The 27,405-nt window shown below is 38.6% G+C and overlaps 1 protein-coding gene across 2 annotated transcripts in view; it reads left to right on the top strand.

Annotated features, from left to right (window-relative positions):
- Positions 1-27,405, top strand: part of gpc6a (glypican 6a) — a 201,874-nt gene that overhangs the window by 160,531 nt on the left and 13,938 nt on the right. The window contains exon 7 of one of the 2 annotated variants that reach the window (XM_084715481.1): positions 424-453. The exons of the other annotated variant lie outside the window; for it this stretch is intronic. Within the exon in view, the coding sequence (XP_084571607.1) occupies positions 424-453 (30 nt within the window). The remainder of the gene's footprint in view (positions 1-423; positions 454-27,405) is intronic. 2 annotated transcript variants of the gene reach the window in all.

Here is a 27,405-nt window from a genome sequence, read left to right as displayed (position 1 = left end):
ACTTCTTGCTCTCTTGAAATATATCTGTGCTCGACACTAAAGCATTAAGTGACGTACGTGCATTTTGCCAAGCTGACTTGAATGAAATAACAGCTGTTATTGGACCACTTCACTCTAACTTTCTATGTAACGCTGCTGTTTGTATGCAGGTCCCAAACATTGTATTGATCAGATCTGATGGCAGCGGATCTTAAACCGATTTCACACAGTGGAAAATTCATTGCGGGCAAAATGGTTTGAGGTGCTAAATCTCACTGTGCGATGAGGCCAGTGGATGGAATATTTCAGCGGGACCATTTATCATTTAACTTTTTGCTTCACTAACTAATAGACGTTCTCGTGCTTCTGTTCTCTCTCTCTGTGTCTCTATTTCTCCACTGTCCAATTAAATCTCTCTCTTCTTCATTTCTCTGCTGCTCCCAGAGGGTTGTGTGGAGGACAATGCAACACAGCGTAAGCCATTCATTCCTTCTCTTTCACCGAGTCATCTGTCTTGTGGTATTTTAATCAACCTGCACGTAGAGCTCCATGCCTTTACATTATTCAAAGTTCATATTGATTGCTTGTTTGTGACATGGCTTTTTATTTACTTTGGTTGAATTATTTGGATTTTTTCCCCCATCTGAAAATGAACTAAGCAGCTGAGGTCGATATGTAAAATTGTCTTTCTCTGTTTCTTGTTTTGTCTGGAATAATTTAGACTGACAGCATGGTGGTTCAGTGGTTAGGACTGTTATTGCCTTACAGCAAGAGGGTTGCGAGTTTGAATCAGCTCCTGATTGAATTTAGCATTTTCACTTTGGGTTTCCTTCAGGTTTTTCACACAATTCAAAGACTTGCAGGTCACAATGATTGGACTTTTTAAACAATTTGCCCACAGGTATGATCAGCGTATGTTACTGTCATAAAGGGGCAGTTCATACTATTTGATGTGGGGTTGTGTGAGGTACTCATATGCAAATATATTGACCACTTTGCTTTCAGACACCCTTTTCTGACGGGGAAACCACCGTTCCATACACCAAATATCGCTCTCTCCAAACCATCCAGACTTCATAGGAGAAATCAGTAATTTTCCCTCACACAACAGGAGAGTTGCTGGTCTACTACTGCTGTTATCAGTTAGATAAATTTATTGTGTGACTTCGGTGTTTTAAAAGAATAGTTCAGATTCGCCAAAGTGACACAATAACACAAACAAGCAAACAGATCAAGGCAGTGGTAGACCAGAAACTCAAGCAAAATGACTCTTTTTGCCAAATAAGTCTTGGTTTGGAGTGAGTAATATTTGGCTAATATAGTTGCAGTTTCCAACAAAGTAAAGCAGTAAAAGTATTCTTGATATAACGTACACTGATATTGACTTTAGCCTCCGTGCTGGTACTCCTCTCTACTTCTTCAAATTGGGGGTGTGTGTGCCAGCTGTCATCTACAGCAGTTACTACACTGACTATCAATAAGTACCTTATACAGCTCCACTTCGAATAATCCGAACTATTCCTTTAACCCTGTAATGACCTAGGAAAGAATCCAGGGTGTTTCCTTGCCTTTTTTCCAGGGCATGCTGGGATAAGTTTGTGCTGCCAGCGGTGGTGTTAGTTTGAGATGGGAACAGAATATGCGCTCTTGTTTTTGCTTGATGCTGTGTCTGAATGTCTTGGATTCCACACATGGGTGTAGACAGAAAAGGGGAATCTGAGGATTTTTGTTGACCAGAGTTTCTGACAGTTTTAACCATATTTTTTAATCATTTTAATGACATCATGAATATGTCTGGAAATGCTATTATATGATGGTCTTGTGCAGTACTTGATTTATCAAATCACCAGTTAGCATCTTGTCTGGATAAGTACTAACATGGGTGTTGCTGCCTGTAACTTTGGTATTTTTCAACCTAAAGCCTGTTTTCCCATTTTTTTGTATCTGTGGGGATGACAAGTTTTGAAATTGGTCTGGCACTGAGGAAAACTGCTTGTTTTATCACTGACAGGCTCAGCTTGTTATTCTAAGAGTCTGAAAACATTGTGGAAAAGATCCCTACAGAGATATACCTTATGTAGAGTACGATCCTTTTTGTTTAACTAGAAACAGAGGATTTATTCCTCTAGTCACAGCCAACAGACTCCATTTACAGAAACAGTAGTTTTATCCTCCTAAAGCACACCTCATTCAAAGTCAACAGAAACAAAATGAAACTCGCCAAAACTATTGATTTGTCCTTTTTACTGCTCCGGCAATCACTACCTCCAGTTTGGCTGAAATAAACCCTTAATTCACCGCGTTAGATGTGAAAATATTCTGGCTCTTCATGCTGTTTCCCCCCGCTGCTCCTCTGATATCTGATTTCCCTCTCACTCTGTAGGTTATTTGAGGGGGCATGATTGGAGATGCCATCCCACCTGTTAGCAAAATGACCAGAATACACCCCCTGTGTTAACTTGCTATTCCCCCACTCCATCCTCTATAAGCAGAGGGGTTGTTGATAGGGGCAGAGGGGTTGTTTAGTTGAACATGTTAGTCTAGTCTGCCTTACTCATAGATCCTTTATCTCACTGCTCCTCTCAAATACTGTACTAATGTTGTCTCCTTCTGTCACTTAGACAAAAAATAGGAAAGTAGGTTAAAAAACACTGAAGTTACCCTTTAAGTTCAAGGACTAGGGGTGGGAATCTTTTGGCGCCTCATGATAAGATTTGCTTTTGATTAATGGTGCTATGATGCAATTATAAACTAACTATCTATGCAGCTTGATACAACAAAATTTTAAGCTTTTCAGCCAGTTGATGCCGGTCAGATTGTATCCATCTGCAGCTGCTCATCTTCAGCCATCCTCACCAAAAACTCAAGAAGAAGCTCTGGCTGAGAACATAAACAACATACACATATTTATGCCCATTACATTATAGTTGGGTCAGTCGCAAAGCCATGTACAGCTCATATTACAAGACTGTTACAGGTGATGAATTCTCAATTATTGACTTTTCTGCATTAGTATCTTTCAAGAGAGAATCACAATGCATCTAAGAATCAAGTATTTCCCCTAACAAGGACTACTTTTTATTTTGTTACACACATAACTACATACATACATACAGTAAAATGCTTGGTATAGTAGCATACTCCACATACTATAAATGAACGGCATACATATGGTCATAATAGTAATATTTATTTGATTCATCCTAAAGTCTTCAAACCGTGAACACAAAGCCAGATTTATGTACATGGAATCACAGGTCAAATTTTCTGTGTCCTTCTGCAATCTGCACTCACAGTCATGTAATTAGGGTCTGATTTGCCAAAGCAGCAGCTAATTACCTAATCAGTGACTAGAACCAGCTCCTGCTCACATTCTCTGAGTGAATGAAAGGTCACAAGGTCCAGTTCTCAGCGGCTGACGTCGTCTGAGATCAGCCAGTTGAAAACACTGAGTGGTTTCAGGGAGAAGCAAAAGGTTTAGTAAATCTGACTGTGATTATTACCACTGATGTTGATGAACGACTGTAAAGCTCTCAGTCATCATCACTCCTTAAATATTTAGTCGAGAGTGTTTTTCCTCTTAAATCCATTTGTAGCATGTCTCAATCTCGCTGTGTTTTTGGGTGATTTGTGCTAAAGTATCTCCAACATCGCAGTCTGTCATCACATCAGAACTGAATTAGATACAAGTGCTTACATGCTGTCTAATCCTCTTCCTTCTCAGCTCCCCGCTAAACGATTTAAAGATGAAAGTGGTTTGTCTCGTTGGGTTTATTATGAAGAGTTCTAACTTTTCTTTTCTCCATGTGGACAAAATTTATTGTAAATACAAATAGCAGAGCTCGTTTAAACCTTGCCTTTTTAAGTACGTAAGAAACTTGCTTTTATATGTGCTTTGATTTATGATGTCTGTGTATTTTGCTTTGTCTGTGATTCTTAATTCAAGAGAGACTGCTGGACTATCCCCCCTACAAATGAATCCTAATTTACTCTGTGATACTGTATAATGTATATTAATGGTTTGGCCCCACAGTGTTTACAATGAAATCTGTCTTTCTGTTGTGCTGATTCATCACAGCGACTGAATGACCTTCTCCTTGTAATTCAAAGGAAAGCTTCTCTTAGAGTCACAGAGGGCTGCTCTCCTATATACTGTAGCACTGACCACAGAAAGAATCCATGCTGTTTGTTTTTTTTTTTGATAGATACTGTGTATTGTTTTCTGGCATACTGACTTGTTTAAAAATTCACAAAACTGATGGCAGCCAACAGAGGCTGTGATGTTTAATTAAAAAGGAAGTCATTTTTAATGCCAGCTGCAAACTCGCTGCTAAATCAGAAAATTTTAAATTACAGTATTGTGGCCGGTCTTGTTAAATTTTTTAGCCGTGCTAGTGGCATGGCTCCAGGAATTCACCACTTTGGTCAAGACTGAAATGTCTCAACAACTAATAGATGGATTGCCACGAAACTTTGTACAGACATTTATGGTCCCCAGAGGATGAAGGCAGCTGTATTCGATGATTACCAGGCTTTTTCTTTCACACCACCACAAGGTTGACATTTGGGGTTTTAAGTGAGATGTCTAGACAGCAGGATGACTTTTCATCTAGTGCCATCATCAGCTCAAAATTTTACTTTCTTCAGTTCTTTGATTTCTGACCTTCATGAGCTTTTGCTCTTATTTTCAGTTCTAATTAACAAATTTTAACATGCTACAGTCACCTGCTAACAATCGCTTCTTAGCATGTCATTTTAAGTACAGCTGTGCCGAAGTACAGCCACACAGAGTTGCTAGCATGGCTGTAGACTCTCAGCCTTGTTACAGAACATCACCATTCATTTGAAAACACTGATGAATATGATCAAGAACTTCTTTCCTGTAAAGGCTCATTCATGTCCTGCTTACATCCAAAAATAGGTATGTCTCAAACAATATGACCATCACTGCCCACATGCTTCCATTCATCCTTTACGTTGGCATGCAGTGCATCCACCCGAGGGCACTGCTCAGGGTCAACACTTACCCCAAAGAGGAAGACGAAGAGTCAAAGGTTTCTGACAACAAACGTGGTGACACTGGAGGAGGATGTAATGATGTATCTCTTGAGAAAGAGTCAAAAGTTTAGGCAGCACTGTAGGCGGCAGTGGGCTGTGCAGCCATTAAATACATTGTGACATGAAGATTGAGTATTCTTTTCACTAACTAATCAACAACTAATGTTATTTCTGATACTTTAGGATTTTTATAACTTCTTCATCCTGTCCTGTGCTACAGTACCCCCATGACTACCAGTGGTGCTGCTCTGTTTTTTTCCTTATCAGTAAGCTTTCAGAAAATGTGTGCAAATCCAGACAAAATGAACACCAAGTACAGACAGATGTATGTATATCGAAACTTTAACAATTTTAACAAACCTTTACACATCTTCCTAACATACAGCAGGCAAGTGAACTTGGTTGCGGATGGGTCGTGAGAAATTGTCCAGATAGTTAAGTGTGTGAAATTAGTCTTTTGTCATCCATGCTGACTGCTGACTGGGGCATAACTGTCAAGGACGTCCATGTCAGGTTTGATAGATTAAAATGGGTTGGAGGTGAATCAAGTGTGCGTAACTTTTGCAGAAACAGAACCAGGGTGGTTATTCAAGCGATACGTCACTTAACCGTCTTCGATGATGCACGGGGCAGGTTAGGATATCATCTTTTAGAAAAACTAAAACAATCTGATGTTCACTTGTTCTTGTTATTTCCAGTAAGGAAGCAGTGAAAAATACAATGCTCACTTCAGCGAGTAAAATTGAACACTGGTATAAAGTAAACCAGTTCTTCCTTCTGTTTATGAGACTTTATTTACTGTTGAGATAAATCAAAGTGTTCACAGTACTGTGTACTGAGTAGTATTGGAGCATTCCTCCATGATGTGCTCCATATTCACATTAATATTCTGAAGGCGCTGAGAAAAAGTCCATACCCTGAGTGTATAACAACATTATATTCTTCATTTATTTTTCCAGTGATGAGCAGATGTCTGATGACACAATTCTGACAGAAATGACTTTGTTCTCTGTCAGCTTAAACTAACATTGCTGACAGGACATTAGTGTCAGTTTCTCCATTACACAAATGCTCGGAGGAAAACTGTGATGGATGTCCCAAGGGGATTCCATCATTGATTTATTTGACCAGTTTCTAAATATTTTGAGCTTCTCTAATGGGTTGTTTGTTGTTGAGCACAGTTGAAATGGGGCTGCAGTTGGAAAGAAAGTAAATCAGTCATTAGCAGTGGCCAGGCCTTTCTCCACGCTCCATTTGACGTCTCAGCAGAGCGCCAGGGCCAGGAAACGATCTGGCAATGACCATTTTTCTCAGGAAAGAAAAAGTGTAAAATAAATGATCAGTGTTTTATTTCTTCAATCAATCACAGTAATCCAGTGTTGATAGGCACCACATATCTATACTTTAGTGTGCACTTGTTATTGTAGTTTCACTATACTGAGAGGACTAAAGGGCTTTATGGAGATTTAGGGGAACACACTGTGAATTTGAATGCATGGAAAGAAAACCCCAAGCTGAACATCCTTCGGCTTCTGAATGGGAGAGGAAATCACTATTCCCACATGAAACTTTCTTCCTGCCAGAGTAATCAGTCATTGAGAAATCACTCCGCCCAATGCAATTGCAGACACAACTGCCAATTATGACCGATGGTAACACGGCCAAATTGGTGAAATTCATGAGTCATGCGATCCAGTTACAGCTCCATAATGAAATTCTGGCATGTACCGCAGATCTGTTCTCTGTGTTTTTTTCTATCTAATAGCCACGATTTCTGTGCAGATCAGCAGGCACAAAAAAAAAAGAACAAGTGTTAAGACCAGTTAATCGCACTGGAATGCTAATTCAGTATACTGGGCATGCTGAGCTAATGTTTCAGCAGCAGTAACAACCACAGGGTGTGAGTGCTGTTAGAGTTTTTAAACTCTGCGTTTCATTGTGCTGACAAAGATCTGGAGAGAAGAGAAGAGGATACTTTGTGGAGTCAGAACTTGACTAGATTTTTAAATACAAAGATGGCTGAAATGGCTGTTGGAAAACAGGCTAAACTGATATTTCTGACACTTATGATTAAGACAGGTTAAATATTGTGCTACAATTTGTAACATACTGTTTACTGCTGTAGATCAAGATGCTGACAACAATTTCAGATAGGAACATGGATTTAAGGAGTTTGACCTGAAAGAAGTGAGAGCTGTAGATTGATGTTTTGCCCCAATTCAGCTCAATTGCGTTAGTATTGTCTGTACAAAAGGAGAAACTACACTTTCACAAATTGGACATACATTTTGTGTCTACTAGGTGGTTTTGGTGGCCACAGATGGGAGGAAACATGCTGTTAAGGCTTTGTTTGTTAAGAAACGACTCAGTTCGAGTTCAGCGGGGCTGCCCCCTGAAAGCTGAAGATTTGAATCGTCAGTCAGCGACTCCTCAGTCTACTGGGATTCTTTTAGTCAAGCGTGCTTTTTTTGTCAGACAGTGAACAGTTTTGGGGACATTTTGCTCCTCAGAAGTATCTGCAGAGTGACTACTCCTCATTTTCATGCTCTCCAGGGTAAAATTATGCCACTTTGTTATGTCATCCCATCCGCTCGGGGAAGATGCCCGCAATGGATACAGGCAGCTGCTGACCCAGCTGGACCCAGAGTGAGTCTAAGTAAAGCCTGTATTATACTCCCCAACAGATGCTTACATGGACAGCACCCATGACGTTTAGTGGTTCTGGATGCCGTTGCCCAGAGAAAGAGAGGCCTCACCTGTTGAGGCTCTGAAATCTCATTTAGCTTATGTTTTCTGCTCAGAAACTCACTGCAACTTAATACAATATTGTTTCTAGGGGTGGGGGCTATATTATTCCTAATATTAAATTTACATGATGAAGAGTGTGTGTGTTTTGTTGCTCTTATGTGTTACTGGGTGAGCCACTACTGTTAAGTAATGTTTTGGAAATCTGTGCATGTGGTGCGCGTCTAGCAGGTTTTATTGTGGGAAGTGTCAGTAAATCTCTTCTGGTGTGTGAGAGGAGTATCAGTACACAGTCACAGAAAAGTGCTTTATGCTATCAGCGGTAGTGAAGTTACTTTAGCCAGTAGTAAAGTGTGTTGATAAGCTCAGGCTACAGCATAATAGTAGCCAAACTGAAAGTGTGTTTAATTTATTGCTACAGAAGAGAAAAAAAGTTACTATAGCATCTTCCTGTATACGTCACAGCAGAGTTGGTCCAAACTGTGAAAAGCATTAGCTAGTGGGCAGCTGCGAGCCAGGCTAAAGTCAATTAAAAGAGCCTAAAACAAGAGGTCTCCCAATGATGGGTCAGAGTGGCAAATCTGGAGAGGCAACATGCAATTATGTTCATTACTGAACTCAGCTTTATGGGTAGAGTAACCAACATGTTGCCCAGCAACAGCAATAAGTACATAGCTTGGATGATTAATAACAGACACTGGAAACCTTCCCTGCACCTGCGGGATAGATAACTGCCCAAAAAAGCCCAAACTCAGGTGGAGCAGGCTGAGTCTCCTCACCAGATGATGTCATCTAATAATACATAGGCCTACGTTTGTTTAATCCAAATTGGCAGCCATGGTTAGCACACATTAGCTCTGAGGGCTAACCTTTTCTTGTTTATGTTATGCTAAGTGAACATCTCTGTCTCCCTGAACATCCCAAACAAACCACAACCCGTTAAAAAATCTGGCCTTTCGATAAAACATTGCGTGATAGACTATAAAAAAAAGGAACAAATAGTTGAATAATCTAATTGAACAGCCAAATCCAACTGGACTGTCAAAATCCTGAGTTGGGTGCAGCCCCACAGTTCTGTGGAAATTAAATTAAAAATTGAGCTGGAGAAGATATAATCATTCCAACATTTTGCTGGGCTGTTTTAAATCCTCCTTTGATATCTATTAATAATGAGTTGAAGTAATGGGATGGTGTGAACTGCATTGGCCCAGGATTCACCTCTGTGGCTTAATAGAGGGTGATGAGTCCGTCTGTCCAGAGGTGATTCTCTCTGTCAAAAGAGATGGAAATCTGACAGAGACTGATGTGTAATCAGCCGTGCTCGCTCAACAGAGACCTGTCTCTGAAAATGAATTAGGATTAATGTTCGTGGACAGACACAACAGATCAGTGTGGCCACCTTCTAACACCTCAGTGTTTAAAGGCAGCTTCACTTTACTTATCATCACAGCCAAGCCTTCATCCACCTGCTTTACTTTGTCAAGGTTTATTTGGAGTTTTTTCTCCCTTTTTTATATCTTGTACATGTCTGTAGTCTTCACATTAAACAGTGTTTTCATGCTTCACTAAGTTAGCAGTGCACACACCACCGGATACATCACAGACAATGCATTAAGCAGTAAAATATTCTTCATGGATGAGGTTGTTGGGGATTTTAATGCTCAAGTCTGTCACAAAAACACATAATCGGGCAGAAATGGAGCTTGAAAGGAAAATGAACTCACGGTACTCTGTGTCAGTGTGCCTGTGTCTGCTGCAAAAGAAAAAAAAGAAGGACAGACACCTATTGTGGTGGACAGCTGCTTGGGAGATGCTCACAGTGTGTTTTGTTGTGTGGTAGTTTCCTGTTTCCTTTGCTTCATTCTTCTGGGAACTTGCCTTTACAAATCTTAGAGTACAAGAATGTGTTGCATGACTTTATTCTGACAAAATCAACAGTGTTGGAAAACGTCTGGCTGAGATGGCACAAAGACTTCGTATCAGATTTCTAGTCTCACCCACTCTGGCGTAATGAGCATCACCGACAGCCTTTCACACCTAGACATCTCAAACGTGGACTCAGATTTCAAAAACCTGCCTGAAGTTGTGAAATGTGCATCCCCCCCTGTGCAACATCGTTTACCGTAATCCTCGCTACATAGACACGATAGAAAAATACAGGAGGTTATTTTATTTGTTGTTTGTTAGCGGGTTGCTGCAGCTTGAATTTAGAAGTGGAGGACAGAACTGATTTTATGTTTCCACATAAATTTAATGACAAACAATAAACCTGGAAACCAAGGGGAGAGCTGCTGAAGACTTCTTTTGGGCCACCAATATATAATATAATGACCATCAATACATTTCATCACATCTTTCCTTGTATCTCATTTAAATGTATAGTGTATGGAAGCAAAAAAAGGTTCATTTACATCCTGCTGCATGTAAATACCAACATTGTGGCCAACAGGATGCATCGTGATGCTGTACACAGACTGTACTGTAGCATTTTCAGTGTGCTGGCCTGGAGACACTCTGATTAATTAACCAATCACTAGACTCTGTCATGTAGCAGTGAGTGAAAGTTTCCTTGTTAAATCACCAACAGACAGGATGTAATCATCTCTGTTGCCATTTTTCATAGCCGGTGCCCTCAGAGAAAACCTCAACCTGCAAGTGCGTCCATGAGGTAAACAAGGAGACTTTTCTATCACAGAATGTTCTCAGTGACTCACACCCAGGGCTGAAAGTAATCAATTACAACTACTCACGTTATCATCTTCAGTCATCCTTTTGTCTGTCATTTTTCTCTTACTTTAAAGGGATATTTTGGATTATTTAATTTGGTTATATGAGGTACTTATCGATAGTCATTTGGCACGTCCCCAGTTTAGAGAAGCAGCACCAGCACAGTAGCTAAACAATAAACTGCTGTAGAACAAAAGGTATTTTAGCAACTTAAAAAAGATCCACCTAAAAAAAATCATCATCAGTTTAAGTGTACTCATAATTAGAATATTTTTACCTCTTAAATTTCCCATCAGGCTCCACAGGCAGGTTAGTAATTGTACCTCTGTTAGTTTCTTTGTGATATGGTGTTAATTTAGTGTTTTAAAAGGACAGTCCGGTTTTACTGAAGCGGGCTGCAAGTGGCCAATTAAAATCTTGACATAACAAACATAGCTGCAATTAGGCGCTGGTTTGTTGGGGTGACCACTGACCAGAACAGAGAAGGAGTTAGGAGTAAATTACCCTGAAGATCTGGAGCAGTGGCAGACTCAGACTGTCTGAGGTATAGGAGCATAAAATAAAAGAGCACCAGTGCATCAAAAGTCACATACATATAAACACCAAAATAATAATGATTTGAAAAATTAACAACATCAATTTATAATTGTTTCCATTCTTAGAACCTTTGCCTTTGGTAAATGTCTCTTTTCTAGTAAAACATTTTTTTTTCTTTTAACAACCACTAGAGTAGGCTTATACTCACTCATCCTCACCAAAAAGAAATAGATGATTCATTGTCACAGAGCTTGAGCGAGATGATACAAACCTTTGTACAAATTGTGGTTTTAGTTAATGTGTAAATCTAACTTCACAGTCCCAGAGCAAACAAAGCCTTGGGGACCCCCTGTAATTTGCGGATTGGACCACAGGTTGGAAACCGCTGCTCTAGAGGGCACTTATCATATGTTGGATTTTGCCCACTGGAAGGGCACTCTAGAAGGCACTTTATCAAGTTTGTCTACTGAAAGGCGACTCTAGAGGACACTTCACCACATTGTCTCCACTGGAAGGGCACTCTGCAGGCTTCTTTATCATATTTTACCCACTGGAAGGGCACTCTGAGGTGGTCCTTTATCACGTTGTCTTGGGCACTGTGACAGTCTAGAAGGTGTTTCATCTGCTGTAAGGGAATCCAAGATGGCACTTTTGCAGTATTTTTTCAAACATGATCTGGAGAAACAGAAACCCCTTTCAACTGAATGCCTGCTACTGATGATACATTAAACATCAATGGTTACAAAAGTACCTAACACTGAGTAGTTTCCATGTAGTTATGTAATATTTCATTTATCGTAGCAGTACCTTTACTTGAGTGCAGATTTTCAGTTGTATAACACCAGTCTTTACTTGCTCCTATAGCACACACTCTGGACACCACATTACCTTCAGCTGCAGTGCAATGAGAGTCATTTCCCATCTCAAGCTAAATTTGGGGCCCAAACTGGTCCACCAGACCTGGCTTCTTTACCCTCTGAGCAGCTTGTCAGTAGCCGCTGCCAGAAAGCCACAGCATGTCCTGGAATCTGCCTCAGCTCCTGCCTCAGTGCTCATCACCAGGCTGTTTAGCCCACCACTGTTTCCCATGACAGAGTGTGGTTTGCACATCTGCCTGGAGGTAGAAGGTGTTTACCTTGCTTTAACACAGCAGAGCCTTGTGAACTTAACTCATCTATGTGGGTATGCAGGCGAGCTGAAATAAACCACAGTGTGTCCAAGGAAATCCTATTTAGTGCATTATTCAAAGCACTGAATCACAAAATGCAGGGGCATTGTGTCTGAAGTGAGCTAACCCCATTGCTATGAGCATAACAACGAACTGACCATTTTGTGGTGCTTCCCTTTGGAGATTTCCCTACTTTTTAAAATACATCTTAGCCACGCTTTATATAATTTAAATCCCCCAGTGCAGAGGGACTGGTTCAATCCACGTTACCATGAAGTGGTTCCCGTTGGTCTACATGTGACCTAGAAACTGGCAGACTTTTAGTGATTCCGCAGTCTTATCCTTTCCTGTTTATAAAGGTTAGATAATTCTCGTTTTTTTGCTGAGACTGGTTAATACAGGCAGTCTGTCCAGCAGTGCTACAGTATCCGCTCCGTTTATGGGATATTTCTGCTTTGGTTCATAATATTTGTACCTTGATGACTGACATTTACTTTGCTGAACAGTTTCCATGTCTGTTCTGTTTTTTTTTTTTTTTTTTTTGAGCGTTGTCTGTTTATTATTTTTATTGTTCTTGAGCAGGGCAGGAATTTCAGCAGTCCTCCAGTCTGGCCGAATATGAACAGAGGTGTCAACATGATATGAACTAAATAATTTCTTTGACCCTACCCTGAAGCGTAATGTTATTCTACAATTCAAATTGGTTTACACTGCTGACTGGAGTGCTTCTTAATAGTGACAAACAACTAGAGCCCCATTATACAAGCTTGTCTCTTTTTTTATTGCACTGCTGGACGCACCATTTCTTTCTATGGAAGCCCATTGACAACAGTGTGATGAAAAAACATACCCTGTAAGCCATTATCTCAAGTAACTTTCTTGAAATAATGATTTATTGTGTCAAAATAATGAATAAGTATTTGAAAATATTTAGTTCGTGTCCAAGATAATGACTCTTTATCTAAAAATAATGAGAGATGTTCTCATAATTATTCGACTATTTTGATAAAGTTTCTCATTATTTTAAGATACTAACTCATTATTATAGTCACTGATTATATATCCTATATTATTTAGTATGACGTCATTATATAGACCGACCTCTGCCTGACTTCCAGTGTCCCTGTACTTATGTTGACAAATTAGGCAAAAACTGAGTAAACTAAAATCATCCTTAATTCCTAAGATAAACTCATAACATTATTGCATTGTTTTATGTGATGGCCTTGCTGTCCTGTCATTTGGCCTTTGTGCTCTTAAAAATTGACAGCACCAAAGGCCAGATTCCAGTCCTGTGTTTCAGTCTGGCAGAAGTTAGAGAGGATTTGTTTCTCATGCAGCACCACTGTGTGACGATTAGGCCGGACACAAGAGTAAAGAAGAAATCCATTACACTCAGTTCTGTTGTTTTTGTGCCTATAACTCGCCCAAGGTCAATCAATACTGATGCCAACCCCACTGTAAATTATTCATTAATTTCCATCCCTGCTTATTACTGTTGTACTAATGAAGGGGTGTGATTCTGCTCCAGTATACACTGGACATTTCGCCAGTCAATTTATGGCATGACACATAAACACATTTGCATTTTATACATTTAATGTCTCTTGAAATTAATTAACACCAACATGCAAGGGATTTAAACTCATGTATTCCATGAATCATAAAAGTGCACAGCAGAATATTTTTATCATTTCAGGGTTTGAGATTTAATATGGTTGTGTAATGTTGTATATATTCCAATGTGCATACGTTGAACACTGAATAATTATACTGATTTATTCACCTGTGAGTCCAGATGTTAATGCATGCTTTAATTTTGATGCTTTACTGTATTTGTCAAACTTTTATTTTTAAAGTTGCTTTAGTTACTTTACCTCTCAGAGAAGCATCTGTTTATAAAGACTTTTTCCACCGAGCGGTATGTTTACCCTTGGGATGGAACACAAAACCAGCTGTGTATGAAACTTCCATCTGTGCTTACATTAGTCAGGTCATGGTTTGTTTAGCATGAATGTGCTGTACTAAAACTGCTCAGCACCCTTATCAGTTGAGGGCCAATATTACTGCTTCATAATAACAGATCAACGGAAAAGTAAACTAAAGTAAATCAAAGACAAAACTAATATATTATTTAGGTTTAGCTATGCAGGAACAATAAAGCACACCTTTGTTTATTTTTCATAAGATTAGCAGATGCCTCATAAATTATGACTCACTTTATTATGCACATTTATTCAGCTGGAGACAGCTACAGTTTGGTCATATTCATATGCAAATATTATATTGTATATTTATATTTTGTCTGTTTTTCTGTGTAAATTCATAGCTGTCATTTTCTATTGGACCGTTTAAGAGATGGCTAAAAAAAAGTCCTCCAAGTCAAGGTTTCTGTCTCAACAGTGGGGCTACTCTGTAAAAGTTTTAGATATAGGTCTTTAAGGCTAAGGTTTGTGTGTGTGTGTGTGTGTGTGTGTGTGTGTGTGTGTGTGTGTGTGTGTGTGTGTGTGTGTGTGTGTGTGTGTGTGTGTGTGTGTGTATAACAAAACAAAGTGTTGGTACTGACATGCTAGGAATGATGGTATGTGTTTCATTTGCCTGTAGGCTAGTTCATCCTGGGACCTAATCGAGTCATTATCGCAGTGTTGACCCATCTGTTGTCCATCTTTGATTTTCTGCCTGAATAATAAATCAGGTACGGATCCAGAGTCAATCGACAGTTTTTACTCCCAAAGGCTTGTAAAGGCACAGATGTTTCCATGAGCACAGGTGCTTTTACCTTAAAACCTTCCAAACTACTTTTATTTGTATTTATCTCACAGTTTTTGCATCATGGTAAATAGGTCAAATTCAGATTCACATAAACAAATTATTGCTAACAATTATTGCTATTTTTTCAGCAAGAGCAAAATAAATATCTCAAAGCATTATGAGAAGAAATGAAAGGCAAATCTATGTATAGCGCAATCAACAAGTAACCAGTTCAAGAGATTTTTGGAATCAGATTTTAGCAAATTGTTGTAAGGAAGAACAGTGGGAGTTTATATGAAAAATGTTTTGCCAGTTATTTTTGCAGATTAACATTTTAATCAGTAATAGTCTGTTCCTTTTATACTTTAAAAGGGGAAAATATGTGATATATTTATTGCACATCATAAAATGGTCAGAATATGTCATCAGAGATTAAGGAAACGTGCTAAATTGAAATCCTGGCTTCTCCAGCAACAACACTACAGCAGGCATGTTCTCCTTTCCATTCTGATCCAGAATTACTGCTTTTGTTTACTGGTTTCACATTTATTTAAGTTGAAATGAATGCTGAATGTTCACCGAATGAGTTACTGTCTGTTTATGTGTAGTTAGAAATCATTCATAATCTTTTAGAAGGAGTAGATGTTTATAATTTTTAAACTGAGCAATGTGTTATTGGAGTCAGGCAGCAGTCACTGAACTCCAACTTCAGAGGGCGTATTTTCAAACAGCGGGGTTTTGTTTTCAGGAAAACAGGCTTAGCTTTACATTGACATTTTCAGTTATAAACAGCTGACGATCAGCTGACAGTGTAGGACTTGTCATTGTGTGTAGTTATCCAGTTATAATTTTTGTTTATTTGTGTTCAGTGAAGAGATCCAACCATTTAATATACCATCTATGACTCCACCTCACTATTTAGACTGTGGTACTCATTTTTGAATGCTAGGATCTTACATATTTCTCCTTTAACATTGTTGAAAAAAGTAATATATTTTACATTCATTTGTGGTGCTTAACAGCGTATTCAGTTTTGCAATTGAAAAATACAGTAAATGAGAGAAGGACCACTTCAAATCTGAAAGTCTCTCAGAAGTTCATGGGTGTTCTGTACGCACATATTCATTGATATCAATGAGAAACTGAAGGAGCTCTGTTCAGCTCAATATCTGGTTTGACACAGTCTGCTCAGAATAGGACAGAGACCTGAGGTCCATTATGCAAAGTTCATCCGCACTGGCTGCTCTCTTGTTCCTTCTTTCCAGTCATATTTTAGTAAGTGAGTTTTATGTTTCAAATCTGTTCATGTGCTTGAGCCTGATTACTGATAACAGCTGACCTTTTACAAGCTGCATCAGACGCAGCCCGGCCCCCTAATGCAAATTTAATATGAACTATCCCCTGTCCAAAAATCTTCACTGCTTCGTAAAAAGTAGCAAGACAAAATTCTCAGTTCAAATGCAAGAAAGAAATTTCAATATTTATATTAACTGATTGTAAAAAAAAAAAAACAAAAAAAAAAAAAAAAAAACACCCAGCTACAATGATTGTGATGATTGGATTCCTTGTTTTGCACAAATTTTGGTCCATAACTTTTCTCATTTCTGTGCTCACATTGAAGCTGCATGTCTAACAATCTGTCTAAACAGTAGGCTCCTGTCAACAGATAGTACAGTAAATACTGTATAATATCACCATATTATTTTATGACTGTATTGCAAATGTAATTACAGGCGTAGCAAGTACGCACAAACACACTCACACAAACAGGGTGCAGTAAAATCATGAAGGTTATTGGGTAAAGCAGTTGTCATGGGGACAGGTTGTGAATTGCATACTAACTATATCTCCTGTCTGCTGTTGGAATTAACAGATGTGTGGGACAAATTATTATGGTTACAGAGCCTCCACTAATTATGTAATTAGCTGCAGACATAATCGGGAGAAAAAGGGCCAAATATTGCATGAAGCAGTTCACCTGTTGTGTGACACTTAAAACAAAAATAAAATCGTACTTTTGCTGTGCAAATGGCCACTGCCTTTACAGCCCCTGAAACATATTTCTACATTTAATGAGACAAATTTGCATCTATATCCTTTGGTCTGCATCAGTTATGCTACATAAAGCTGCATTACTTTGGATAGATGTGACATTAAAAGTTGAGGTGGCTGCTGATACAGATCTCATGTGTAAGTTCCTGCTGACATATTCTTATCATGCTAGAAACCCTGCCACAATAAATAGATAATTAACCCCCAAATCAAAAATACATATGTTTCCTCTTAACCTATAGTATTTTTTTTTATCCATTTAGATTGTTTTGGAATGAATTGCTGCCTTTTGGAGACATCTGCCATAGAGATGTCCACCTTCTCCCAAATATAATGGCTACAATGGCACTTGAATTTCCGCTCCTCAAAGCGCCAAACTACTTGGTTTCTATCATAGAAAGAAAATGGTTTCTACATGAAACTGCTCACAACAAGATCTGTGGATTATCTTCAGTAACCGGGTCATAATTTCTGGAAAGAGACATTGCTGTCGAGTCTTTCAAATATATGTCTTTGGCGTTTTGAGCACTTCAAAGCCGACTGCCATCTACTTCCATTACATTTGAGAGAAGGCAGATATATCTGTGGGTGATCTCTCTAAAACCCTGCAGCTCACACCAAAACAATCTAGATGGATAAATAGAAACCACAGAGCAAAGGAATAATACGTATTTTTGTTCTTGTCTATATGAAATGAAAAGGACCAATACTGAAGCTCCTGCTCTCTCTTGGTCCTACCATAACAGCAGCAGGACTGGACTCTCCTCTCCACCCTCTTCACCTCTGAAAGTCCAACGGCAAAACATATTTAATATTCTTGATGTAATGGCTGAAAAGATGCAGCTCCCGAGCTCTTGGATTATCTCTCTATGCATATTACCTAGGCCACTGCTGCAAACTTGTGCTTGTCATAGCACAAGCCAGTTAGAAAATTCTGCCTCTGAGCGCTGTGGTTAGCGCCAGAGCATCTTCCTCATCCCGATCATCAGCTCTGATTATCAGTGATTCCACATTATATCACGGTACAGAAAAACACACATTTCTTCTCAGATACAAACACGCAGGAGTCACCTCTCTTTTAGAATGACATTAGAATGCAAAGAGGCGATTAATCGATTAAGCGTGAAAATAACTGGCAGATTAATCATCAGTCAGTCAACAATTTATGCTCAGCACCTTATGAATTGAACATAAGCACATGATTGGAAATTATCTTAAAACTAAGTTCAACTATAAATTTCAGAACCTTTTTAAAACTGAGGAAACTGCATTGTTGTTATGAACATTTACATGGTTAAAAATCTATGATTAGTTTGTGATTGAGCTTTTTTTTTTCCTCAAGGAATATTGGCTTAGTCTATAAAATGTCAAAAAATTGTGAATAATCTCCCAGAGCCGAAAGTGATGTCTTCAATTTGATTCTTTGTCCAATAAAACAGTCCAAAGAGTCTTCATTTACTCTCATAAATGACAAAGAAAAAAATGTTTGACACATCTGCTTAAAAAAATGACTGAAACGATTAATCGATTATCAGAATAGTCAGCGATTAATTTTCTTTCAATCAGCTAATCAGTTAATCAGCTAATAATTGCAGCACTACTGGAGTCACAGATGTGTGTTTTCAAAAAGGATTTTTATCATAATATACAAAACAGAATGCTTAAAGACGATATTTTGTGTACTTTTCACTAACAGTATGCTGCTTTGGCCATCGACCAGTGATGGCCAAGAAATCCAATCATTATTGCCATTTGTTCTGCAACTATTATCAGTCATCGCCAGAAGAAATAATGTATTCAGATCAACATGTTTTGACTGGCAATATCACAGTCAAGCAGAAAACAATTCAGTAGGCTTTGTTTAAAACAGATTATTACATTCAGTTTGCTGTGCCCTATTTATTTAATTAAACACATTTTAATCGGGTATAATAAATATGTATGGGTGGTGTTCACACTACTGATTTGGAATAGCACTTAAGCCCATAAGCTTGAAGACAGTTGTAAATTCTTGTTTTCTCCTCACGCTCAAGACTTACGATTTTCTTTTATATAATATTTAATAATCAAAAGTTACTCAAGAGTTTAACTTTAAATAAAACTAAAATAATCTGTGCCATATAGCTGGGCAGTTCTGGTCTGATCTGCCAGCACATGTTAATTCAAATGTTGTACAGAAGTAAATGACATATAGGTCAGTCCACCTCAAACCAGTGAGAAGAGCACAGATTAAAAAAAAAAAACAAATATTGAAATTTCTTATGTGAAATAACAAAAGCTGTTCTAACTGATCTTAAAACTCATATTTTATTTATAAACTAGTTGAGAAAAAATGCTTTGAGTGCCTTTAAAGGTGCAAAGATTCAGGAAACCATCGCATATGGCTTCATATCATCCTATTTTCATTATAATCATGTGAGGGGCAGCTAATCTCACATAGTACTGGATCCATCAGCCTAACATTTTTTGTGTACCTTTATGAATGTACAGTCAAGGACCTCTCATGATTGTGGTGATTCACAATTCTTTTAAACCTCGAAAAATATAACCTATACCAACTGCTTACTCCTCACTCCTCTTAAACGGCCAGTAGGGGGCGCAACTTACTAGTAACTCCCAACAGACCCTGTTTTTCTTACAAAACTTGCCCCTTTCGAGTATATTTTCCAAAAAAAAAGGCTGCTATGCATTATTTAAAATTTGCCGCTTCTCAAACTTGTTAATTTGTCTCTCATGCTCCCTGCTGACTGCATTGATGAGGGGAAAGGGAGACGCTAAGCGTGTCAGTGTTGATTTTTTTGAGAAGAAATGCAACATAGAATAGATAAAATCCTCAGCCTCTATTATACTGTAGACTTTGTTTATGGACTCGATCAAACATTCAGTGTGTGGCACTAATGGATGCAGATGTAGTTTTTTGTTTTGTTTGGATTTGTGTGTTATGACTTGTGTTTAGCAGGCGGTGTGTGTTTATAATATTTCTATTGTGGAATGTCTCCTGGAGCATTATTTGTGGGATTTTTATGTTTTTGTTTATGCTTGGATAATGTTTATGTTTAGCCCAATGTCTGGAAAATGTTTGTCCCGTTAGATAATGGTGTGTTAATATGCAGGAATGTTTGTTTTGTTGTTTGTTGGAGGAATGGGCCATGCAAATGAACAGACAGTAAAATAATATAATATTGATTCATTTATTCTAGTTTCCAGATCTAGTTAAAAAAAAAAAAGCTGTATTCAGGGTTCTTCTTACTGGGTTTAAAATGAGGAAACACATTATCTCCATTTTGGCCTTCTGACACTGACTTCCCCTGAAAATCTGTATTGATTTTAATTCTATTGTTAGTATTTAAACCACGTTCTGGGCTTTTAACTCAACATGAGCCTGAATGCACCTTGAGATCATCTTGCAAGGCCTTTATGGCTGGTCCTTTGTCTAGACTCAGATCAGCTCTGGGCTTTTTCTGTCAGGGCCCCGAGACTGAAGAGTGAAGGTGGCAATGTGCCCCAGTATCCTCTTTTATTATTCAATTCATCTTTATTTAACCAACCTTTTTGTAAATGCTGCTTTAATTTCACAGCCTCGCCATCTGCTGCTCTTATTTGTGCTTGTTTTAAAAGATTCACTTTTCATTATTATTCATTCTTCCCGAAATCGGCTGTTGTGTGAGTCATTTGACAGGACTGACAGGCCGGTGGTGCGTGCTTTGGTTGCGATTAATGCTTTCTTCTTAAACACAGTGAGTCATAGTGGATCACTTTGTTTTTGTGAAATCGATTAAGATAGACTTTGTTAATGGCCCGTGTGTGTTCTTGGGCAGAGAGTCACTGTTGTTAACAGACGTAAGCAGGGCCCAATCACAGTGTTAAATCCTTGCTTCAGTGAGCTGCAGCTCCACTCCCACTCTGTGCACAACTCTAACAGTGACAGCCAGGCAGCTTTAAGACAGACAGAAAGTACATACACCTACTTACAACATTCATATAATCAAAGAACTCGTGATATGGCAGCAAAAATTCAAAAAAGGATTATAATGAGAAGCTGGACTGAAGTTGAGTAAATCAGTTCTTTCCAATTAGTTTGACTGTCTGCATATTTAATAATGTTAGATCACTGCTCTCCAGAGTCGACTGTATGACTGCTATTTGGAAAATGAAGCAGGTGTATCAGATCCCTGAAAGTGCTAATTAAAGTTACTGGACCTGCATTAACATGCATGGCTGGAGGGTGCTCTACATGGTCTGACAGATCAACAAGCACTTGACACCACTTCCACAACTCACCAAACCCAGAAGGAGGCGAGTTGGGATAAAGATTTGTTTGAATAAAATCTTTAATTCAGGCCGTACACAAAGGAAAGGAGGGAAGAGATTAGAATGGTAAAACTGCGCTCGTATAGGGTTTGTTTTGTATTTTTGGCTATTGAAACTGTGTAGATTCAATAGCCAGTAGAGCAGGTTAGAGCAGATGAGTATAGACATTGGATGCACAGTATTTTAAAATGTACTGGAAAGGTTAGATCATTCAAATCCTCTGTCTGTCCAAAGATGCCTCCATAGAGCAGCTACACATTCTGTACAGCCAGTCTGAAGAGGAGGAATGTTTACAGTGACCTACTGCCCTCCCAACGCACATGCAGTATGGTCTGTGAGTGTAGTATTTGGTCAGACTTGAAAAGTGGATGTAGGCAGCTGGCTAATCATAAAATCATAAATCTGCCGCTATAGCTTATTAGATAGATTCCCTTATCTTGCAATCAACACGCCATTCATGTGAGTGTCAAAATTGTGTCCTTTTTTCTTAAACAGAGCACCAGGCTTTATGCTTTATTTGCAAAATTCCCTTCAACCGTGGATGGTACTGCTATGGGAAACACTATTTGACAGGGGAACAAATATGCCAAAACACTGAACCTTTTTCCATTTCCTCAGAGTTAGAGGCTACCTTTATGAAGAAATGATCAACACTACTTTGGCAATGAGAGAGAAAAAAGAAGGCTGTTCATTGCAGGGGTACATTGAAATTGTCAAAACTTTATATTGGATTTGGGAAAAGGCATTGTATTGTAAAGATGTGCATTGCATAATAAGGGTTGGCATTGAGATGGATAGGAAAGTAATGTTAGAAGAAAACATTCTTTTAAAAACGTGTGAATTTATTCATCAGTTTAGTCTATAATACAGACATTGTTTCCTCAGTAAAAATCATGCCCAGTGGCAGACATATTTGCATACTAAAAAACGAGGCTTATAAGGAACCGGTCTAAACACAGATGGTGTTTAGACTGGGCAATCAACATTTACTGCATAATTATGAGTTAAAGCAAAAAGCTGTCTATTTCCACTTTAATAAACTGGCAACTGAGTCTAATCTTAAATTAGAGAACAAACAGGTACAATGTGTCCAACTGAGGAAAACCTGTATCACTGCTCTCGATCTCTTTTACCAGTGAACCTGTAGATGATATTATCAGTTGTTTGGAGGCAAAGCAGTGCAGCAGTGAACTCTGGGCTACCAGCGAGTCAAGGAGAGACACTGAGGGTTCAGCTGCATCTAATCCTGCGGCTGCAGCGCCAGCACACATGCGGTGAAAGCTTTAACTATTGTAGCTGGAGTCAGACTCACTGCCCTGGGCGCTCATGTAAAGAATCATAGTTTTGTCTTCACAGTTCACCCTCTGTCTAGAATGTGTGTGCGCTTATGTGTGTATGTTTGCATTTATTTATGAACAAGAGAACTTGTTGGATAGGCTGTGCTGATACTGAACTATTGACCCTGTTTATGTGTAATGCACATTATGTTATAAAGATGTAACACACTGTATTATACTTTCATAGGCACATTCATTCCCAAATGGATTTATTTATGCATATGTTTATAAAGTTATCCATCCTTCCTGCCTCCAGTTCACCTGAAATGTTCCTGTTTGCCCACGCTGAGTTGTCAGAATGGACCGTATCAATATCACATTACTGGGGTTAAATTTTAAAGTTCAAGCAGAATACCCGAGCACGTTCTGATGCGATCCATATTTTGTTGTCAGTGCCGGGGTGCCGTGGGCCTTCATGAATCAGAGCCACACCAGTGTGTGTTAAACCTAACCAGCTTTGGTGTCTCCGTGACAGGATTACCACATCAAATGCGAGGGCAGTCTCCTGCAGTGGCATCCTGTTGGTACAGGCCCTTTCATGTCCTGTTAAGACCAGAGGCTTCACTGTATGCACTCTCAAATCCCCAGTGTAACTAGGACATGATGAGGGCCGTGTGTGTGTGCGTACATGAGTGCATATGTGCTTACTTGGTCACTTATACTGTAAATGTGTGTGCTTGTGCTTTGAATTCTCTTTTTATTTAGTTCTTACTGGTTTCCACATGCGGGGGTGGGATTGTGATTGAGGTGGAGGGGGACACAGTTAGTCCAGGCACAAGTCCTCAAAAGGGCTTAAAGTTTGTCAGATAGCCTTACCCAAGATATGTTTTTTATAATATACCACTGCTTCTTGTACATCTTTGCTTTCAACCTTCTCCACTTGCAGCATTGCTCCCTGCCAGTCGCCTGTTTGTGTCGCTGTTGTTCCTGCTGAGTTACAAACACAAGAAATGATTAAAAAAAGATGAAAGAAAAAATATTATAAAATATTTCTCATAACTGATGAATGGTTACCTTTTAAAGAGTGTAGTATGAGCAGTGCGTGTAGCTCTCTGGAGATATACTGTGCTATCTCCTGAAAGCACACACCGTGTTTTGTTCAAATCCATGTCAGGAGAACAAATGAAGGAACTTTCGAGTGCACAGCTGTTGAAATGCTGCAGGCTTTGTGGTGCTGAAACAAGTGTGTGATTGGTCTCGCACCTGTAAACAGAATTAAACCCTCTGACACTTGCTCACCTTTGAGAAACCTGAAACCTGCTTTTTGCTGCTCGTGGCTTTAATTGTTTTAGCAGACTGTGCTGCGTCCTTCTGTTGACCACAATAAGGTCTGAACATTTGCTTTGTTTTTGTTTTTTGTCAGTTAAACATGTTAGATTTGTTGAATGATTCAAAGAGGTCTGGTCTTGTGTCCATGGATGCCTGTTTCCTCTGGTTAGAGAAACAATTAATCAATCAGGTTGGGATTAAGAATGTCTGCATCATCTTCTCACATAGCTAGAGGGCTACCAAGCTACATTCATGAAAAACAAGCGACAAGCGAAGATGAGCTGTACAAGTCGTGGTATATATTTTTTTTTAGTGACATATTTCTTTGATCCAAATGAAAACGGTCCTAGCAACCACTGCAGCAACTTCTGTGTCGACTGATATGTCACTTGTTACTGACTGTTTAGTACCAAACAAAATAAAATAACCATCTTCCAAACTTCCAGGAAATTTGCTAATATGAACATGTGTCAGGCTGAATGAATTAAGTGCAATGAAATGACAGTTCAGTCTGATTATCTGGCTTGAGAATGGCAGTTGAACTGTGTACAGCAACTATATTTTAGGTGTTTTAGATACTTAAACATACATACCAACCAATAAAAAACAAGTGTATTTACAGATAGACATATCTAGTGGATTTAAAGATTGTATCATTATTCATAAAAACTACCACATTATCTATGGAGCAGCACACTGTAGGCTTGTAGTCGATTTCAGGTTTGTTTGTTTAGCTCAGTATCACCTACATTATCTATAATAGACTTTTTAGGCCCATAACAGCAATAGTTCCTGACCCAGCATAAACTCTCTATGAAATCAGGGAGAGAAACCTTCAGACATAAGCAAAAAAGAACCTTTGGAGGTAAAAGTTAAAGGAAGATCTTTCATCATCCGACAGCAGGGAGTGCAGTAGCTGTAGGTGGGAAAGTGGAAATTGCAAAACATGAACAGAAAGTTGTAACAGTTAGTACAAAATACAGCAATGGGATTATAATTCTACAATAGGATTATAACGGATCCAATACTAATGTAGCAAATCCAGCATAAGAAGTCCAATAAAATAAGTCCAAGAAATGGGTAGAGAGAGATGAATGCATTAAAATATGTAAATCCAGTGAAACTATTTCAAAATCAGTTTGACACGTGATTCAGAGTTCAGGATGAACGATAGGTGGGACAGACACGAGAGGAAGGGGCAAGTGGTCTTACCAAGTCAGTGTCTAAGAGTTTTAATTAGATAACCACAAAGTTGACCTCCATTTTCTACATGTTCCCAAATTAATTTTTGAATCTCAGTGAGGGATAATTTTCATAACAACAGCTGGCACATGCAGATGTGTAACACTGTTAAATATTTAGCATAATGAGAGGTAGTTATATAACTTGTCAAACTCTCTGCACCCTCGAGCAGCAGACTTAATTTATACTGTATGGGGTGTTTACTCTATGCAGCAAGGGCTTTATTGAATGAACTACAGGCTACTGTGGCCTGTAGCCAAAGCCAAGATAAAGAAATGTTGCCGCTCACTGGGTTATTACCTCAGGCTTGGAAGAGCTAATCTGATAGCTCCCACTCTCTGTCTCTTAACTGTCTCTCCAGCAGCCTCAAACAGCAGAGCTATCAGTGAACTGACCGCCAACCACAAAGCACACCGCCTCTACATAGTGCAGCCACGATTTATAGCTCACATGATTGACAGATTTCATAAAACGGCAACACTGGGGAACACAGATACCATCAAGAAGTCATGCATAAACACATTGTACTTGATCTGTTAACAGGTTGCATGTGTAAAAAGACAAGAGAACATTTACCACTGGTGAAAAATGTATGAAACCTGATCTGCTAACAGGGTGTGTAAATTATTACGTTTATTAATCCCTGTACTGTTTGAAATATACATTATATCTGGCAGTGTGTAGAAAATATAGAGGCTGAGTATGTAAATAGATTGCTGTGAAAGACTTAGTCACTGTTAGAAAGGTAACCATGAGTTATAAAGAAAGAAGAGCAGGTATTAAACTGACATCTATTGATGGAAAATCAGCGTTTACTGCAGCAATGTCTGCTGTTGGCTCACCTCCTCTCTGCTTTGTTATTATAGACTGCTTTTGTAATGAATTATCAAGGTATTTGATGGGCCGTTGATGAGCCAGGACATATTTGTTATGTGTTTTCATGGCGGTCTACATTTGATGCATTTAAAGGACCAGTGTGTAGGACTTAGTGGCATCTAGCAGTGAATTTGAAGATTGCAAACACCTCCCCTTATCCTCCCCCTCCAAGCATGTACGGTGGCTGAAAAAACTTGCAAAAAGCTCTCTCTGGAGCCAGTGTTTAGCTTGTCCATTCTAGGCTACTGTAGAAGACACAGTGGTGTAACATGCCAGTATAACATGGCAGTGCCTGTCCAAGAGGATATAAATGTCTCGTTCTAAGGTGATGAAATCACAATTCTTATTTTCAGGTGATCATACACTAATGGAAACATACTAATGAATATTTTATTGCAAATTCTGACAATGGATCATGCTAAATTTTACACACTGGACCTATAACAACCACTGTTAACTTTTACACAGAGCAACAATTATTCATATCAGAGAGTTTTGTCTTTAAAGTTAGGGGAAAATATATCCATCCACATATTGTTTAGTTTTGCCACTTGGCTGTAATATAACAAAGATTAAGAACAGAGGCATTGGGCTTTGCATTAAATCAGATGTTATTTGTGAAATATATGGGCATAAATTGTATGAGACATATTTTGCAGTCTTTGCTTTTCAGAGCCTTCAAGAATTCAGCAGGTGAAATTGGTTCAAGTCCAAAACAATTTACAGAAAAAATTGCGACACTGTTGAAAGCAATAGAATTTCACAGAGAAGGTCATGACCCATCAACAATGCTCTTTCTTGCTAAAATATATTTTAACACATGGCCAGACAGACACACACATACCAACACTTACACACACACAGTGAAAACATCACCTGTCTAATACAGGGTTGTGGTTTCATTTTTTGTTTATGGATGCTGGATATGATATTTATTTTTCATTCATTTTGAGTGCTTAAGCAGATCACATGTGTTCTTAGGCTTTTTGTGTAGTTGTACTCTGCTTCAGTTCTGAATTCATAAACCCAGGAGGAAGCAAAAACATTATGTAGCCAACGCACCTCTGCAACATTTTGTGCAGTCATTTTATTTTTGTCATCTAAAAAGAGCATACTGTTTTATCATTTGAAAAAAATATTCTCAGTCTAGTTTATTCTGCAGTTACTTGTAGTAAATAATCAGAGTAATAAGACGATTCATATGACTCATGTCACGTATGTACAGTAAATATGAAGCTACAGCTACAAGTCACTGCAGCTAAGAAACTGTCTGTAAACAGCAACTTGTGTTTTTTTACACTTTGGCTTTTATACCGATTAAACAAGTAAAATATTTTAATGAGTGAACTTTAA

The sequence above is a fragment of the Lutjanus erythropterus genome, chromosome 1, assembly GCF_056507025.1.
Source record: "Lutjanus erythropterus isolate fLutEry1 chromosome 1, fLutEry1.hap2, whole genome shotgun sequence".
In the NCBI taxonomy this organism is placed as follows: domain Eukaryota; kingdom Metazoa; phylum Chordata; class Actinopteri; order Lutjaniformes; family Lutjanidae; genus Lutjanus; species Lutjanus erythropterus.
This window is presented reverse-complemented; position numbering and strand designations above follow the sequence as displayed.